The sequence below is a fragment of the Bubalus bubalis genome, chromosome 21, assembly GCF_019923935.1.
Source record: "Bubalus bubalis isolate 160015118507 breed Murrah chromosome 21, NDDB_SH_1, whole genome shotgun sequence".
NCBI lineage: Eukaryota > Metazoa > Chordata > Mammalia > Artiodactyla > Bovidae > Bubalus > Bubalus bubalis.
In genome coordinates, this window is record NC_059177.1 from 21,646,426 (window position 1) to 21,664,627 (window position 18,202).

The window sequence follows — 18,202 nt, forward strand, 5'->3', positions numbered from 1 at the left end:
GAACCCTAATGGAAACAATTCACTTTGGGCAATTGTGGTATGTCAATGTAGTTTTATCAGTTCTAACAAATGTATCCCTCTGGTGGGGATGCTACTAATAGGGGAAGCTGTATGTGTGTAGGAGGTATGGGAATTCTTTATACTTTCTACTCACTTTTGCTGTGAACTTAAAACTGCTCTAAAAAATTGTGTATTTTTTTTTTTTTTAAAGTCAACAGATCAAGCCTTCCCAGTAGAAATCATCTACATTCCTCTATAAGACCAGATAATATGGATTCTTGCTAGAGCCAACCCAGTATGTCACCTCTCACTGACCTGCTTGAGAATATTCTGTTCTCTCATGAGCTTCTGCCGCTCTCTGTTGGGCTTGGAGAAGACCACTTCAAGAACATCTTGACCGGAATTGGTTCCGCCAGTGACGAAGTAAACCAAGTCTTCCAGCAGCTTGGTTACAGATCTTAGGAGGAAAGAAGCAATTAGACATGGGAAGTGTTTGATGTTTAACAGAATCAAAACCACCATGCAAGCTCTCAGGCCTAAGGAACCAGTCACACAGAAGCAAACCCATTCTTCCCAGATTCCTTGAAATTGTTAGTTAAGGCCAATTACCAGTAAGAGTAAAACAGAGACAATATTTCACTGTCCAAAAAAGATTATCACTTTGACAAAATAGTAGACATTACATTTTATCTTGGATAATGCAGGAGACCCCGGTTCAATCTCTGGGTAGGAAAGATCCCCTGCAGAAGCAAATGGCAACCCACTCCAGAACTTTTGCCTGGAGAATCTATGGACAGAGAAGCCTGGTGGCCTACAGTCCATGGGGTTGCAAAGAGTTTGACATGACCAAGCAACCAACACACACAACCCCCACCACTGATATTTAGTAAGGTAGTTCCAAAGACCAAGCCGGAGGCAGGAAAACAGAGAAGGAAGGAGATCTTTACTGTTTAGAGACCTTCAGAATAGTGAGAGCAACTATTGAAAACCACAAGTTGAAGCCACGGGTAAGTGCTAAGGCCTGGCGCTCTTCCACAGAGCTCTTCAGAGCACTTCTCTCTCTGCCAGGGATTTTAAAATCCACAGTGGGTGAGAACGGGCATGTGTGGTTCTTGCAGGGAGCCCTCACCTTCTTTCATTCTGGGTGATGGTGCCCTTCTCCAGCTTGCCCGCTATGGAGCCCAGCACCTTGCTGGCATCATTGGCAAAGTCCAGATCCCGAACCTCAGCAGGAGAGACTGGCACTATGGCAAAGGCTTCCTTGTCCTCCTTCACGGGAGAGGTGCCAATCTGAAATAAAAGATGGGCTTTGTGGGAGAGTCCACTGCCTGCAATGCAGGAGACTCGCATTCAATCCCTGGGTCGGGAAGATCTCCTAGAGAAGGGCATGGCAACCCAACTCCAGTATTCTTCCCTAGAGAATCCCATGGACAGAGGGGCCTGGCAGGCTACTGTTCATGGAGTTACAAGGAGTAGGACATGACTGAGTGACTAACACTTTAACTTTCTACTAGATTGAGAGGGGAAGATATTACTCAAATGCTGGATTTATAGAACTCTGGGCAACTGAAAAAACTTGGAGCTCTCTTACTGTTAAAATAAAGTGGACACAGAAAAACACCTGAAAACATGAACCTCAAATTGTCAACAGTTGTTACCTCTAGAGGTTGGTAACGTGAAGAAAATTAAGGCAGGAAATGGGGTAGTACTATGATTTTACAGCTTCATTTGTTACATAGAGCATCTGATACGTTTGTAATTTAAAAACATATATTCATAGGGAAAAAGCAAATATACAAAATGGTAATTATCAATCTTGAGAGTATTCTAAGGGTAGATGTTACATTGTTCTTTCAACTTTTCTGTATATAGGACAATGTTCATGGAAATAGAAGAAAAAAATTCCAATAATCTTCCCCATCACCAAAAAGTATTATGTGAGAGTATCATTTCATTTTTTAAACAGACAAACCCTATTTATGTGAATATATGCTCCATGATCCTAGAGAAGGTCAGAAAGGAGGGGTAGGCTTCAGGGGGAGAGAAATTAGGTTGGAAGAACTTTCGAGAAATAAAAGTGCATATTTAAATACAAGAAGTAAATAATAAAGACTGGAGGGAACCAACTAGGTACGCGACGCACCTCAAGGCAGAAGCAAACATTCCCTCAGCCAAAATCAGCCTCCAGACAGACAAGAAATCCAGACAATTGCTCAACCTTTAGGGCAGAAGCCATGAAATAAAATAAAAGGTTCTAATTATTTCAAAGCCCTGGCCCTGCTTTAGCCAGGTCCCTTGGAAAGAACTCTTTCATCCCATACACGTTTGTCCACAACCACACTCTTGCCAAAGCAACAACTATTTCAGGGATCCATACGCCCCCGTCTGCCCTCAAAGGAGCCCTTTCATCGGGAACCATGAGACCAAGGGAGGCAGCCAAGCTCGTGGACTTACTTTCAGCATCACGGGTTTTTCTTCTTCCTTGTCAATGGGGATGTTTGTGCTGTGAACCCAGGTATTCGTACACAGGTGTCGGAGCCGGACATAGGAGTTTCTAAAGGGAAGAAAAAAGGACTTCAGGGACCGGACTACTGAGGTTCTCCATAGCCACTGGCCTAGAATACATCCTACAAGAATAAAGAAAGGATACCAAAATGGCTTTCTGCTATATACAGTGGACAACATAAACTTAAGAGGGAAAGGTTCTGGTCCAATGTACATTCGGATGTGTCTACAATTGCACATCATTCACAACGACTCTCACGTGACTGTGCTGTGCTGTATTTCGGAATGCAGGCATGTTTCACTCTACTGTGTTTTGTTTTCTTGCCCTTCACAGATACTGTGTGTGTGTGTGTCTGTGTGTGTGTGTGTGTGTTTTCTCCTTCCAAATTCACAGTTTGTGAATTTGCAAACTCATCATGCAAGTCTGTTGGTTCCATTTTGGCAATAAAGTATTTTTCAATTAAGATATGTACACTGTCTCTTTAAACGTAATGCTGTTGCGCACGTCACATATGACTGCACTGGGAAACCCAAGACTTTGTGCGCCTCACTTTACTGTGCTATCCACTTTATTGCGGGGTCTGGAACTGAATCTACGACGTCTGAGTATGCTGTGTATAAAATTACATCCCATGAATGACCATCTCAGAACAAACTGAGCACAAGACAGAGTAACAGGAAATATTTACTGAGTATCTACTAGTGCCTATCATGAGAGATCAAGCAGTAATGGAACGACTCATATGCATCAATATAGCAAAAAATGGTGTCATAAAATGTGTGAAAGAAAATATAAATACAAATTTAGAAATCTTGTGTGACAGAAAGTCTTTTGAAGCACATAAGAAGACAAGATTTCTAACCTCAAAAGTAAAAGATGGATATATCTTATTACATAGTTTAAATGTTACATCTTCCATATAGCAAAATTTAAATTTTTCAAACCCATCGTGGAAAAAAATTGAAAGAAAAATGACCTGGGAAAGTAAAAGATTAGTGTATAGAATAAAAGAGTATTCATCCAGATATATAAAGAGATTTTGAAAAACAGTAAGAAAAACAATCATGAATACTGGAAATGAAAATGGAACATGTACACAAACCAGTAATTTAATAAAGAAACTTAAGTGACCAATAAACATCCAAGTACATATTCAACTTTCTCAACTAATAAAATTAAAACAATATATCATTTTATTGTATTATATTCCAAAGGTCTGGGAGTTTGGATCTCCCCCAGTGCTTAGAAAGATGAGTTCTACACACTCATGGTAAGAGTGTCAACACCTTAAACTCTGGAAGAGAGTCTGGCACTTTGTATAACATGTGAAACGCATCTATCTTTTCACCTAGCAATCTCATTTTTATATTTCTTCTTTAAGAGATTACGGCACAGGTATTAAATGAAGCATAAAGATGTTCAACAAAGCATTATTTATAACAGTAAAATCTTCACGTCTCCTGCATTGGCAGGTGGATTCTTTACCAGCAGCGCCACCTGGGAAGTCCAAAAACTTATGAACTACCCAATGTTTCAGTAATGAAATAGTTAATTATAGTATATAAGACAGAATAGTACACTCTTTAAAATGGTTACAGTTGATATTCATTTACTTGGAAATATGAACAGGACATATTGTTCAATGGAAAAAAATGCTACAAATAGCTTATGATTCATTTGTGATAAATAATATACAGGTTATCTGTGTGCCCAGAGACCTGTCTGAAACTACAGAGAACAAAATATTTCTCATAGTTATCTCTGAATGGTTAAATTTTATGTGAGTTTTTTTTAATTCCCAGTTGGTTCTCCATGAGATTTTGAAATATTTTAAAATATTTTTTGTTATTTCTTATATGATATTTTTTAAATTAATTTTTATTGGCATATAGGTGCTTTACAATGTTTTGTTAGTTTCTGCTGTACAGCAAAGTGAATCAGCCATACACACACACACACACACACACACACACACGTATCTCCTCTCTTTTAGATTTCCTTCCCATTTAGGTCATGACAGAGAACTGAGTCGAGTTCCCTGTATTATATAGTAAGTTCTCATCACTTACCTATTTTATATAGAGTAGTGTGTTGTTTCTTTTTACAGTGAGCATGAATCACTTTACAGTGTTTTTAAATTTTGCTTCTCTTTTAAAGAAGTAATCATGCACTTAAGGGGTCCACAGTAGCATTAGTGAGATGAGATGAGTGCACAAGACGCAAATATAAGTAACAGGAGATGTACATTAAAAAGCATTAAAATGGGGAACAGTCAAGGTAAGTACTGAAGGAGTTTTAAAGGAAGACATTAAGGAGGCTTTAGCGAGTCATGGGGAGAAGGCAATGGCACCCCAGTCCAGTACTTTTGCCTGGAAAACCCCATGGACGTAGGAGCCTGCTAGGCTACAGTCCATGGGGTTGCTAGAAGTCAGACACGACTGAGCGACTTCACTTTCACTTTTCACTTTCATGCATCGGAGAAGGAAATGGCAACCCACTCTAGTGTTCTTACCTGGAGAATCCCAGGGACGGGGGAGCCTGGTGGGCTGCTGTCTCTAGGGTCGCACAGAGTCAGACACGACTGAAGCGATTGAGCAGCAGCAGCAGCAATCATGGAATATATAGTTTTTTTAATAGGAAACTTAAGTTGGAACTTAAAATACTGGAGGGACCAGAGCGGACAGGGGAGCATGGAAGTGATTTGCATTAAAAAGAATTATAAACAATAGCATCCTGAGTTCTTGGGAAAGAGGCAAGGGGAAGGGCATGTCGAAGCAGTCACATCTCTTTAGTAGACTCTCTGCCTTTCTTCACTTTAACTATCTTGAACATTACAAGTGATACTGACTTTGAATAGCATGAATATAAATTAAACAACATGCATAAGAAACTTGACAGAAATTTGCATTTTTTCTTCTGAGGAATTCGGATGCATTTTCTTATTCTCAAAGTTTAAGCAAAGCTTGGGTTTAATTGGATGACTGATTTTACATTCTAGAGTTGTACGTCGAAGTTCATGTAAAATACCAAGGACATTCTATCTATTCATTTAAAGTCTCATCCCTAATCATTAGTTCAAAAGCCAGGACAATTTCAAAAGAGCCACAAAGCTGGATGCTCTTCTGATGTTTATTTAATGCATTTCATTTGCGCATACTGCAATTTTATTATCTTGATTATTACATCCAGGATTTGCCACTATCCCTTTTATTTTGGTTGGAAGGATTCTTTCAACCAATGACTGTCATAAAAAGTTCTTTACTGGTAATATTTCAGGTACTTTGATGTATCTACCCCCAGACTTTCTGATCTTCAGAAAAATAAAATTTAGCACTACTTTAAGATGGCGGGAAATGAGTGTGTACTCCTACAAACAGTTTTTTATGACTGCCTTGAATCAGAGAATAAGAGGCCCTGTTCACTCTGGCTCTGAGGTTGGTGGCCAAGGGCAAAAACAGATAAAGGTTTGGAAAGCTAAGACCACAGGATCAAAACTACTAATGAACACACTGGTAGACCATGCCAGACACTTTTTCCAGGGAGAACACTAGGCTTCCCTTGCTTAAGAGTTTACAATCAGTCTGTCTATGGACAACTGCCCACAAAGAATGTTTTCCAACAGAGAAACGGTAATGAATCAAGGGGATAGAGAAGCAGGGGTCTAGAGCCAACCAAAGCTGTTTGGCAAGCTGACCTGTTGACCAAGTTCAAATTTCCCCTTCCCATGGGATCATGGGGATTTCCAACCCATCGGGGAATGTGGCCAACTGGCCCCTGATTCCTATTCACCAAGGGAATGTCATGAAATATTTGATAGCTATTTTATATCACATGGTTCTGCTCTTTGTTATCCCTTACAAAATAAAATACATAGCAAATAAAATAAAAGTCATTCCTTTGTCTTCCAGGTGCCTAAAAAAATCCACTCAAGAACTTCTGGAATAGAGAACACAACATACAGAAAAGTACTTAACAGAAATGCAATGGGATTCTACAGTCCCTATCTTTATCTAGGTAGTTAGTGAGAAAGGACACGTTACAAAAGTTATCTATCCTACTCCAAACCTAATATTTTTTTAGTGACCTCAAAATCAATCAAAGACCTAAATGAAAAACAGCACAAGCTATAAAACTCTCAGAAGAAAACATTAGCATCAATCTTTGTGACCTTGTATTAAGCAACAGTTTCTTAAGAAACCAAAATCATTAGCAAGCAAAGGAAAAAGTGTACAAACTAGACTTCACCTAAAAATTAAAAGCTTCTGTGGTTCACAAGACACCATCAAGAAAGTGAAGAAATCTACAGAATGGGAGAAAATACCTGCAAATCATATCTGGTAAGGTGTTTGGAATAAAGAACACTAACACAATCATGAAAACAGACATAATCCATTTTTAAGTGCAAAAAAATAATGGGCAAAGGATCTTAATAGATATGCCTCCAAAAATGATATATCAATACAAATGGTCAATAAACACATGAAGAAATGAAAAGACTATCTCAACATCATTAGCCATTAGGGAGACTCAAGTCAAAACCACAATGAGATACCACTGCACACTGACTAGGATGGCTCAAATATTAAAAAAAAGACAGATAAACAAGCATTGGAGAGAAACATAGAAACTGGAACCCTCAGACATGGCTGGCGAGAATACAACACCCTAAATGTAAAACTGGAAGTTCCTCAAAAGTTTAGACATACAATTACCACATGACCCAGTAATTCCACTCCTAGGTTCTAGACTCATGAGAAAAGAAAATGTATTCACACAACAGCCAGAAAAAGGCAAATAACCCAAATGGCCAACAATTAATAAGTCCATCAATAAAATGTGCCATAACCACACAATGGAATATTATTCAAGAATAAAATGAAATGAATACACGCTACAAAATGATGAATCTTAAAAAAAAAATACATTAAGTGAAAGAGGTCAGTCACAAAATGCCACAAGTGATTCCATTATATGAAATGTCCAGGACAGGTAGACCAATAGAGACAAAATGTAGCTTAGTCTAAGGCTGGGGAATGGAGGATGGAGAGATGAGAGTGACAGCTAACAGGCACAGGGCTCCTTCTTGCAGTGATGAAATTTTTCTTAAAATCTATTCTGATGATGGCTGCCCAATTCTGCTAATCTAATAAAAATCAATGAATTGAGCACTTTAAGCAGGTCACTTGTATGATACATGAATTGTATCTCAGTATATCTGTTACATTTCTTTAGAAGCAGTCTACATCGGGACAAACTTGGGAGTACGTGAAGCTGTGCACGTATTTGGGATCTAACAGGAGGACATCTTAAGTTTTCCCCAGATTCTCAAGGCGTTCATGACCCAGCAGAGGACAGGAGCCAGTGATCATTGCACTGAACGGTAATTAATGGCCTCCCTGTGAGGTTCTCTTCTGTGTGGACACAGTTTCAGTGTATGACTCTGAGAGGGACAGGAAGAGGACCCAGTACAAGAGAAGCCTCTCCTCCAGTTCTGACAGCACCCAAGCTGCACTTAACAATTTCACAGCCCAACTCTGGCTGAGCAGTTAAATGGCAATGATACACAGGAATAATCACAGGAATCCTCAGAGAGACAGGCCTTGTGTACAACCTACCACGGGCCGTGAGACCTCCACTACCCAAGAATGTGTTGAAGAGTCTGAATCGCCAGAACAGCCTTGTCTGTCTTAAATGTTTAAGATTCTGGGCTCTGTGATGGGCCTCACTTACTTGTGATAAGTTGTTTCAATTCTCTGAGCCTCTGTCTTCACCCTCTAAGAAGGGGCAAATAATACTACTTATCTCACAGGGGTTTTGATGAAGATGAAATTATATATATAACATGAGCATTTAGCATTATAAATGGCATGAAGTCACCACTGAAGTGTTAGTCACTATTAATACTTTTGTTGATTTTGTTAAGAGTGAGTTTTTTGTTCCATTTATGGTCCAGTTATTTTCCCCTAGAATGCATTTTTATGCAACAAAACTAAGAATAAAAGTTAATTAAAATAACTGAAGAAGACTGATCTGATCTCTCAATATCACTAATAAAATTTACTATGGACTGAGTGCATTTCAAATGTTCCATTTTCTAGAATTTCTTTTCAAGGGTTTATTCAATTCACGAGATCGCTCACGTTTGGGAAAAGAAGCGAGAGAGTAAAAAAACTAGAAATATTGAGCTACCTGAGCTTAAGGGTTTGGCTTGTTCACCTAAACACAGCACATCTCACGCAACTACTGAGAACTTACAACCGATGAGCCATTTGAAAAATAAAAATTAGATATCATTTCAATAGGCAACCAAAACAAATCCTATACCAAATCCTGTATGAAAGCTCCAAGAAAGAAGATGATATTCTGGATTCCAAGAAACCCAGTCAGGCAACACAAACTCACTTGTGGTAAGCCTCTTTGGACTCCTACCTCGGGACGAGGCTGTCGCCTCCACGGAGCGTCGTGGGGTCCAGCTCAAAAATGGAGGAGATGTCATTGCCCTCGGGCACAGAGACCAGGGAGTACACCATCTTCTCTTGGGCATTTCGCAATCTGCTTCGGGAGGCATCCTGATCAGGGTCCACCTGGGGAGGAAAAGTCATCAGGTCAAGGATTCTGCACGCTACGCCCTTGCCTCACTACAATCACTGCTCTGTCCACAGGAACGGGGAAGAAGCACTCGTGAACATCAGCAGTTGTCAGGAGAAGTACCACAGCTTCAGAGCGGTCACCAAAGACGAGAGCTGGCCACCCATGCCAAGAATGTTTACACCCTGCCTCCCTGTGCTGCAATGCTATATAACTGTCCACGGGTAGAGTGTTCTATGTGGTACATCCTTGGGCAGTGGGTGGGAGAGAGGAGAAACACTTTGAGAAAACTTAGCCTCTGGGTGTGGTTTACGGGTGGTGGTGTTAGCCTCCAGTGAAACCGTCTAGCAAGAAGATGACACAGTTATTTCCCAGGAAAAAAAGATGCAATGAAATAAACCTGAATCCAAGTGTTCGTAAGCAGTTATCCCCATGTGGCCAAGAAAAATATTTGAGATGTCAGACTAGCCCTGAAAAAGTGCTCCTAATTAAGTAATTGCCAAGGACCATTCAGGGGGAAAAGGGGCCTCTCCTGCTACATGCGGGATATGGCAGAGACTGAAGACAATCTCTGACAATGAAGGCTGATGAACAACAATGAAAGCTTTCCCACAAAGCTGTAAAGATGCAACCAGTCTCCGAAGCCCATCTGCCGAAGAAGACTGCAGTAGTGTGCCGAGCCTGGTGTCTGCTCTGACAGGCTGCACGAGGTCGCGCTCTGCCCTGTGACTCTGCACCAGATTATTTTTGAAGTTTAACATCCTTGCAAGATGACAGTATCCACCTGCAACTACTAGGAAAACCACATTTCCCTTGTCTCCATCTTGCTTTGTTTGGGCTGAGGCCCTGCTTCCTCTCCAAATGGAATGGAGAAAAGAAAAGCAAATCTAACAGGCAAAGGAGAGAGCGTGAGAGAATTTCATTCCATGGGGCCTGAGTTCTAGGATTCTGGGCAAGTCTGCTTTTTTAGTCCATCAGAGGCATCAACCTTTGCCTGTTAAAAAAAAAGGAAGGAAAGAAAGAAGGGAGGGAGGGATACAGGAATGAATTAAGAAAGAAAGGAAAGAAAGAAAAGAAAATGCAAACAGCTCTTCTAATATCACACATCTCTGTCTTCCTCCGCTCACACCCTATTGCTGTTGTTGAGTAGCTCAGTCATGTCTGATTCTTCGTGACCCCATGGACTGTATCCCACCAGGCTCCTCTGGCCATGGAATTCTCCAGGCAAGAATACTGGAGTGGGTTGTCATTTCCTTTTCCAGGGACTCTTCCAGACCGAGGAATTGAACTCGAGTCTCCAGCACTGGCAGGTGGATTCTTTACCACTGACATATCTGGGAAGCCCTCACGCCCTGTACCTCTATCTGAACAACGCCACCCTAGTGGTTCTTCTATCTACACCCACACAAACATCAGCTGGAGGACACCAGAGCATCTCCCCGGGCTCCACTCACGAGAAATCACTTTGAATGGAATCTGTCCTCTTCGAACCAGTGCTGCACACACCACTCTCAGAAAAAACCCTGACCTGGTTCCAGTGTGAGACATGGAGCTCAGCTACAGGCTGGCAGTTAATCTCCAGACCAGCCACACATCCAGAGAAAATGGACAGCTGCACTGAGTCCACGGCCCGTGGCCTGTGACTCAGCCAAGCGTCCCGTGCTTGCTGTGTGCAGTCGGCGTGTGCCACCTAGTGGGAGCAGAGGCACATGTGCACAAGGCCGTCAGCCCACAGCTATACTCGAGGAGTTCTTTCTGTCCCTGCGCATCAAGCCCATGGCTCAAAGGCCACTGGATTCAGAAAGAGGAGAACCACAAAGCTGAGTGCAGTCCCAGGTAAGACCACAGGTTTGGGGTGCCAGTCTCAGGAAATACATGATCAATAAGCAGAATGAGAAGCTTCTTCTTCCCAACTGCCAGGGGTCCCAGCCAAGAAGAGGGTGAAGGGTGAAGGACCCTCCCGACGTGGACACCATCCCCTCCAGAGGCAGGAGCTCGTAGGTGCACCGTGAGCTTCCTGGCACCCCACCTCCACGAGGACCCCCACTCATGCAACAACCTGAGCAGCTGGAGCAACACAGTCCAGATCTGCAGCCAGGCCCGTTGCCACATCATGCTGCCCTGGCACAGAGAAACACGAAAGAGGAGACAGCTGAATGCACTTCCAGAGACCCAAGGCATGTGGCCAGTGAGGACCACTTCCTGCTTCCTCACGCATCAAATGAAGATGGAAGGATCTGCTCTACCTCCTTCGTGGAGCTGTTGGGCAGCCCAGACAAACCAGTGGGGAAAAGGCACTGAAAACAGTTATTATCCTCTGCAACTCACAAATATGCCAAGTGTTTACTAGGGGCCAGGCACTTCATCTACAGAGCATCTCACTCCATCCTTACAATGAGCATATTGTCCGCACGTACAGATAAAGGAAGTCGGTTTCAAAGAGGGAACGGAACTTGTCCAGAACCATACAGCGCACAAGCAGTGCATCCTGGAGTGGGAAATGGCAACCCACTCCAGTATTCTTGTCTGGAAAACTCGAAGGACAGAGGCACCTGGAGGGCTACAGTCCAAGAGGTTGCAAAGAGTTGGACATGACTGAGCATGCACACTGCTATTTAAACCCAAGTCTGGGACTTCCCTGATGGTCCAATGGTTAAGAATCCACCTGCCAATGCAGGGGACATGGGTTCCATCCCAGGTCTGGGAAGATCCCACATGCTGTGGAGCAACTAAACCTGTGCACCACAACTGCTGAGGCTGTGCTGTAGAGCCCGGGAACTGAAACTACTGAAGTCTGCACGCCTTAGAGCCCGTGCTGCACGAGAAGAGGCATTGCAATGAGAAATCTGCACACCACATCAGAGAAAACCCACGCGCAGCAACAAAGACCCAGTAAAGCCAAACAAATAAACAAAATAAAAATGAATAAACCCAAGTCTGTCTCTTTCTTTGCCCTACTTTCGATCACTCTGCTCTTCCTCCTACGCTACACACATGCCTGTCTTTCCCTCACACACAGACAGGCTGGGAGAGCAGTCCTGTTCCCCACAGCGCTCAAGGTTCACTCGGACATCAGCTCACACTTAAAGAAGCCACAGGTCCCCCTCAAAGTCACCTCCAAGGGGAGTCTTACTCTGTGCAGCCTCAGATAGTGGCACCAAGACCCAGGGAAGCAAGTGACCCAAAGGCCATCTTGACTCTCAAAATAAGAAAGGTGCCAGGATGAATTATCTTCTGAAAACTGAGGCCCCTTCCAGTCCAAGTGTTGGAACAATGATTGGTGAGGACAATGCTGGGATGATGTGCAGAGACTGCCCTGCGTGGGGGTGGAGAGCACGACTGGGTCAGTGTTTTTTTTTCAGCTCACAGCAGTTGTAGAAGGTCAGCTTTCCAAATGGGCTCCAGTAGCGAGGGTGAAGGGCATAAACGGAAGGAACAGGGCCGTCCAGTGCTCCCACAAGGGGTGGAAAGAGAAGATGAACTCCGCCAGCAAGTCCAGGAACTAAGGGCAGGAATTCTCACTGAGAACTCCTCTGCATTTCTTAAAAGCTAACCTCTGCTCAAATCTAACTAGAAAGTTCATGGCTTCCTGCAGAATTCACAACACTTTCAAAGACAACTACATTGTGTGTTATCTCCGCCTCAATCCCTTCATTAATGTACAATGTCAACATCCAATGTTTTCCAAATTGTACTAAAAGATAATACCCTTAATACCACCTACCATATTCATCATCAAGATGATCACATGGACACACAATGTCGAACAGAGCAGCAACTATTTGGTTTTGGTTCTGTTTTGTTCATCTTAGACCAGAATGAAGCACTCCACAAGAGAACTCCATGACTAACACCCACCATTTCCCTGTAACACAACCGCTGCCCTCTTCACGCTGTGGACACCAAAACCCCCCAATCCCTCCATATCAGGATTGGCAATAAGGCCTCCAAAGAAAGATCCAGCTTAAAGATCCAGCATTAAAATTCTAAATCACATAACAAAATCTATTTCTGACTTAGCAGAGAGGACAGAGAGTTAGACCACTGAGTGCCTAACCAGAGGTAAAGCCTCACATGTTACCTCCACGGTCTAAACAACAGTGTCCACCCTACATGCTTATTCCTTGAAGAAATCTTGGTGAGTCACAGCTTCAGGTCAACAGCAACAGAACATTCATGTATAAAAGGCTGGCTCTACAGAGACCATCACTGTGTCCAACCTAGCAGTATTCCAAGAGATACCTTGAACTTCTGCAACTTAAGACATGGAAACCCCCTGAGTAAGCACACAGAAAGAGTATCATGACCAACAGTCTCTTGGACCAATCAGGACACAAGGGGACATGGCTGCCCGCAAGGGAAGCACAGAACAAGACCCTCTTTTAGGGCAGTGGAGGTCTCCCCTTCCCCAGCACTTAGTGATCACAGGGGCAGCTTCTTACATGGGGTTCCAGATCATATGGCCTCACCCTACCAGACGAAGACGAGAAGGCTCTTGCCCATACTTACTGAGGGCTGAAACTCCAGGCATTCTTCCTCAAAGTCAGGGTCTACCTGATGAAAAAGAATCATTAGGAAATTAAAACATCCATTGCTTTCTCAAGGACTCGGCCCCGCTTGCAGGAGACATCAAGGCCTGCGAACATCTTTGGACAGCTAAGAACCTATCCCTTCCCTCTGTTCACGAAACCAGCATGCCACAACAACAACACACGTCACATGAGTACAACACACACGGAACAACAATCTACCAGTAACTGACAGATGGCTCTCAAGTGTAGACAGAGGAACACAGAGAATCCACTAGCAAAGCAACAGTTAAAAGCCTGAAATAAATAAAAGATCAGTATCCAGTCATTGATAATCCTGCTTATTTCAAGTTAGAAATAAAAAAAAGTGGTCTGGCTTTCAGCAAGAGTTACATTCACCCCAGAACATAACAGATAATGCAACATCCAGTGACCTCCGGCAAACCATGTCACCGACATTTCTCAGAGCTGGTTAGCTGGGCCCAGTTTCTATGGCTCCATTATAAATTTCAACTTAGTCTTGATCTTCGGCTCTTCAGTATATCAAAAATCATCGGTTCACACAAGTGTCAGGCATCCCAGAGGGTTTGGCACATTTAGACTGAGGTCAGCTGCCACAGTCTGATGCCCACACATCACCTTGCAAATCTCTGAGCAGTCTCACCAGTGGTGCCAGCCAACAGCAGGAGTCTTTTGATGTACGGCTAGAGTCGGGTATGAATATGCATCGTACATCTTCCAGCAGGTCAGAGTAAAGTGCAACAGCTGCCACACGGTAAGATGACTCCTTAATTAATACAAAAATTAAAAGGAAATTTTCCTCCCATGCTTCAGCGCTGAGTCTTGCTTTCCTCAAATACCCTTCATGGGCATTTAAAACACACTTCCTTGATGTTTTACATTCCTATAAGTAAAGGATCTTGGCGAATCCACTGATTCTGTGAGCAAGCTCTATAAAATCACGTAATTCTTTATGTGTTTTAATGCGTCTAGCTTTACATACCATGTTGCACTACAGCCGAGTCTTGGTCATTTACCTTAGGATTAGGGTTGGTAAACAATAAGATGTGGGGAGAGTAGTATCCAAGAGCAAAATAGAAAGATAATCCTAAAGCCCAGATTAGTGTGATTTTTTTTTTTTAAGATCTATTCTCTTAGCCACCTTCAAATACATCTCACCCTTGAACAAGGCTGAAGTTAATGGGTATATAATTTATAGTTGGCCCTCCAAATTTGGTAGCTCAGACAGTAAAGAATTTGCCTGCAATGAAGGAGACCCGGCTTCAATCCCTGGGTCAGGCAGATCTCCTGGAGATGAGAATGGCAACCCACTCCAGTATTCTTGCCTGGAGATATCCATCAACAGACCACGGTGTTGCAAAGAATTGGACTCAACTGAATGACTAACATTTTCACTTTCTCCAAATTTGCGATTCCTCCACATCTGCAGTTCTTCTGCATTCTCAAATTCTACCAGCCACAGAAACTGTTTAGTTATGCAGCATTTACTATTGAAGAATGTGCTCAGTCGCTCAGTCATGTCCGACTCTTTGTGACTCCATGGACCATAGCCCACTTGGCTCCTCTGTCCACGGAATTTTCCAGGCAATACTGGAATGGGCTGCCATAACCACAGGTAACTGGACCTGTATAGTTCAAATCCATGTCATTCAAGAGCCAAATATAAACAATACAGTATTATTAACTATAGTCAGCATGCTGGACATGACATTCTCATGACAGCATTGTTTTCTAACTGACTTTCTCCCCACATCTTGATCAGAATCCCTGTCAAATGTTAAAATGTGTTCATTATTTTTGCTTCTTGTTCATAAGTAGGGAAATAAGGTGGAAGGAAACAGAGAAACAGAAGGAAAAGCTAGGTAACAGAGCAGCACCCTAAGTCTCTAACTACCCAACGGCTACAGGTAAGTGAGGAAAGAGAAGTGCATTACCATAGAAAGAGAAAAATCACAGGGCTGCCACCTACCTCTGCTGCTAAGTAATGCCCGGTAGCAAGATGCTTGAAACGGAAGAGGCTGTTCCAGTACCCTGCTCCTCCCCGACATGGGTCATGTTGGACCACCTGCAAGAAGAGAAATGATTAATAGGAGTAGAAGAAATGTCAACCCATATAAGGATGACACTGAATCTGAAATATCACATAGAAGTCATAGTTCAGAAGTGATGTTTCCTAGCTGACAAACAATTATTATCTTCCAATAAAACTGCTCCAAGGATCTCATGTAATTTTAAGTAATATTTCTCCAAAGGAGAAGTAGAGTCCCCTAATTAACATGAAATGGTTGTAAAACAAAGTTCAATTGGTTTTCAGATTATCTGCCTTAATCATAAGGAAGAAGCTAAGATTCTGGACTTCATCCACAAAAGGTAAAACAAACAAAAATGAGTCTCATGAAAACCTGTAACAGCAACCTATCTATGCCCTTGTGCCTTGTGGCACATGCCCAAGTCTGTGCTCTGAAGCCAGACACTCACAGTGCCTGGAACAAGTTACTACAACAATAAATGTAACTGGCATCTGCTCAGGATGGAATACTGGCAATGGTAGTTGGTGCCATAATCAGACAGTACACACAGTACAGGGACTTGCCACAGACAATGAGAAAACTACATAAAACAGACAAAACGACTGGGTACTGATGCTGGATGACACAGAGTTCACAACTGTGCTCTCTGAGGAAAGGGAAAGAAGGTGATCTTCATGACCGCTCCAGTTTCCGGCTGGGAGGTCCTCTTCGGATGGAAGCATCAGGAAGGAGAACTCACATAGAGTGCTCCAGTCTCAGTGGGTTGAGTAGATACGTCAGAATTCAAGGAGACTGAGGGGAGAATACAGAGCTCCCCAGAAAGAAACTCCAGAAATCTGCACGGGGCCTCCTATAGTCTTTGGTTGAACATGAAGCTGCATGTGTGTACAGCAAGACTCTTCCCCTCCCCGCCCAAGGCCTAATATAAAATGAGAGGGAAGTGGTAAGCTCAACAATCTGGGAGATCACATTCGGCTAGAAGGTTTCTGACCTACCCAGCTAGAGGAGTGACTAGTTGAACACCTGGGGCATTCAGTATAGACAATGAAAGGGTCATATCTTAGGAGCTGGCCTAGCACAGCCCCCAAAACAAATGCTACAGTACACGTGACCTAATGAAGCTTTGCAACAAACCTCCAAAGGATCAAAGCGATCCAGAACTTTCTTTGTCTGACAAAACAAAAGTCAATACTCTTTAAAGGAAAGCAGCAGAATCTGGATTCTCAACACAGTGACATCACAATGTATGGCATATTATCATAAAGCAGTGGACAGGCAAGAATCAGAAAAATGTGACCCTTCAGACACAAAGGATTCAGTCTGTCCACGGGGGTTGGTGGGGGCTGGAAAAACACGTGAGAAATAGTAACCCTCAAATTTCCCACTTTGATACATATGCACAAATCTCAAGAAACTCAATGACTTCAAAGTAGCATAAATACATACACACTCACACAATCATTAAGACACATAATAAGATAAATATAAACCAGAAATAAAAAGAAAATTTTTTAAGTAGATAGGGGAAAAAAACTAGGGCTTTTTTTTTTTTTTTTTTAAGTAGCTAAGAGGCAGAAAGCTATGGCTTCCCTGATAGCTCAGTTGGTAAGGAATCCCTCTCCAATGTGGGAGACCTGGGTTCAGTCCTTGGGTTGGGAAGATCCCCTGGAGAAGGGAAAGGCTACCCACCCCAGTATTCTGGCCTGGAGAATTCCATGGACTGTACAGTCCACGGGGGTCACAAAGAGTCAGACACGACTGAGAAACTTTCACTTTCGGGGGAAAAAAAGACAAAAAAGGGAAAAAAGAAAAGAAAACCAGTGAATTCACATCAGGAAATAATGCATGCAAGACAACAATGGATTAGCATCTTCAAGTAGGAAAAGAGAAAACTGTTTACATAAAATTTCATTGTCAACAAAAATACCTTTTGTGAATGAAGGCTGTATGAAGTAATCAGAATCTTTAATACACTGCAGTTTGGAACACACAATAGTGCCAACAAGATAGAGCAGCCTTTCCTCAAAAGGTTAAATGAAGTTACCATATGCCCCACAATCCCACCCAGAGAGAACTGAAACGCCTCACAGAAGCTTGTACACGAATGTTCACAGCAGCAGTCTTCACAACAGCCCCAAAGAACAAATAATCCAAATGCCAATGAAAAATAAAATATGGTAAATATGGCGTGTCCATACAATGGAATATTGTTTGACATAAAAGGAAATTAAATATGGATATGCAGGGCAATATGGATGAACTCTGAAAACTATATGCTACGTAAAAGAAGTCAGATACAAAGGACCACATATTGTAGGATACCATGTATATGAAATGTTCAACACGGGCAAATCTAGAGAGATAGAAAGTGGGGCAGTGGTCACCAGAGGCGGGGAGGGGGCAAGTCTGAAGAGAAATGAGGTGTGATTGCTAGGAGTCCAGGGCTTCTTTTGGATCTACTAAAAACCATGGAGAACTATACACTTTAAATTTGGGAACTGTGTGATGTATGAATTGTATCTCCATGC

At 42.5% G+C, this 18,202-nt stretch overlaps 1 protein-coding gene across 10 annotated transcripts in view; it reads right to left on the minus strand.

Annotated features, from left to right (window-relative positions):
* Positions 1-18,202, minus strand: part of ITPR1 (inositol 1,4,5-trisphosphate receptor type 1) — a 354,027-nt gene that overhangs the window by 185,917 nt on the left and 149,908 nt on the right. For 7 of the 10 annotated variants that reach the window (XM_044934302.1, XM_044934307.1, XM_044934309.1 and 4 more), the window contains 6 exons: positions 15,614-15,709; positions 13,604-13,648; positions 8,936-9,090; positions 2,455-2,554; positions 1,130-1,290; positions 316-457 (listed from right to left, as the gene is read on the minus strand). In XM_044934302.1, coding sequence (XP_044790237.1) covers positions 316-457; positions 1,130-1,290; positions 2,455-2,554; positions 8,936-9,090; positions 13,604-13,648; positions 15,614-15,709 — 699 coding nt within the window. The remainder of the gene's footprint in view (positions 1-315; positions 458-1,129; positions 1,291-2,454; positions 2,555-8,935; positions 9,091-13,603; positions 13,649-15,613; positions 15,710-18,202) is intronic. The other 3 variants (XM_044934310.1, XM_044934306.1, XM_044934311.1) reach the window with 1 other exon arrangement.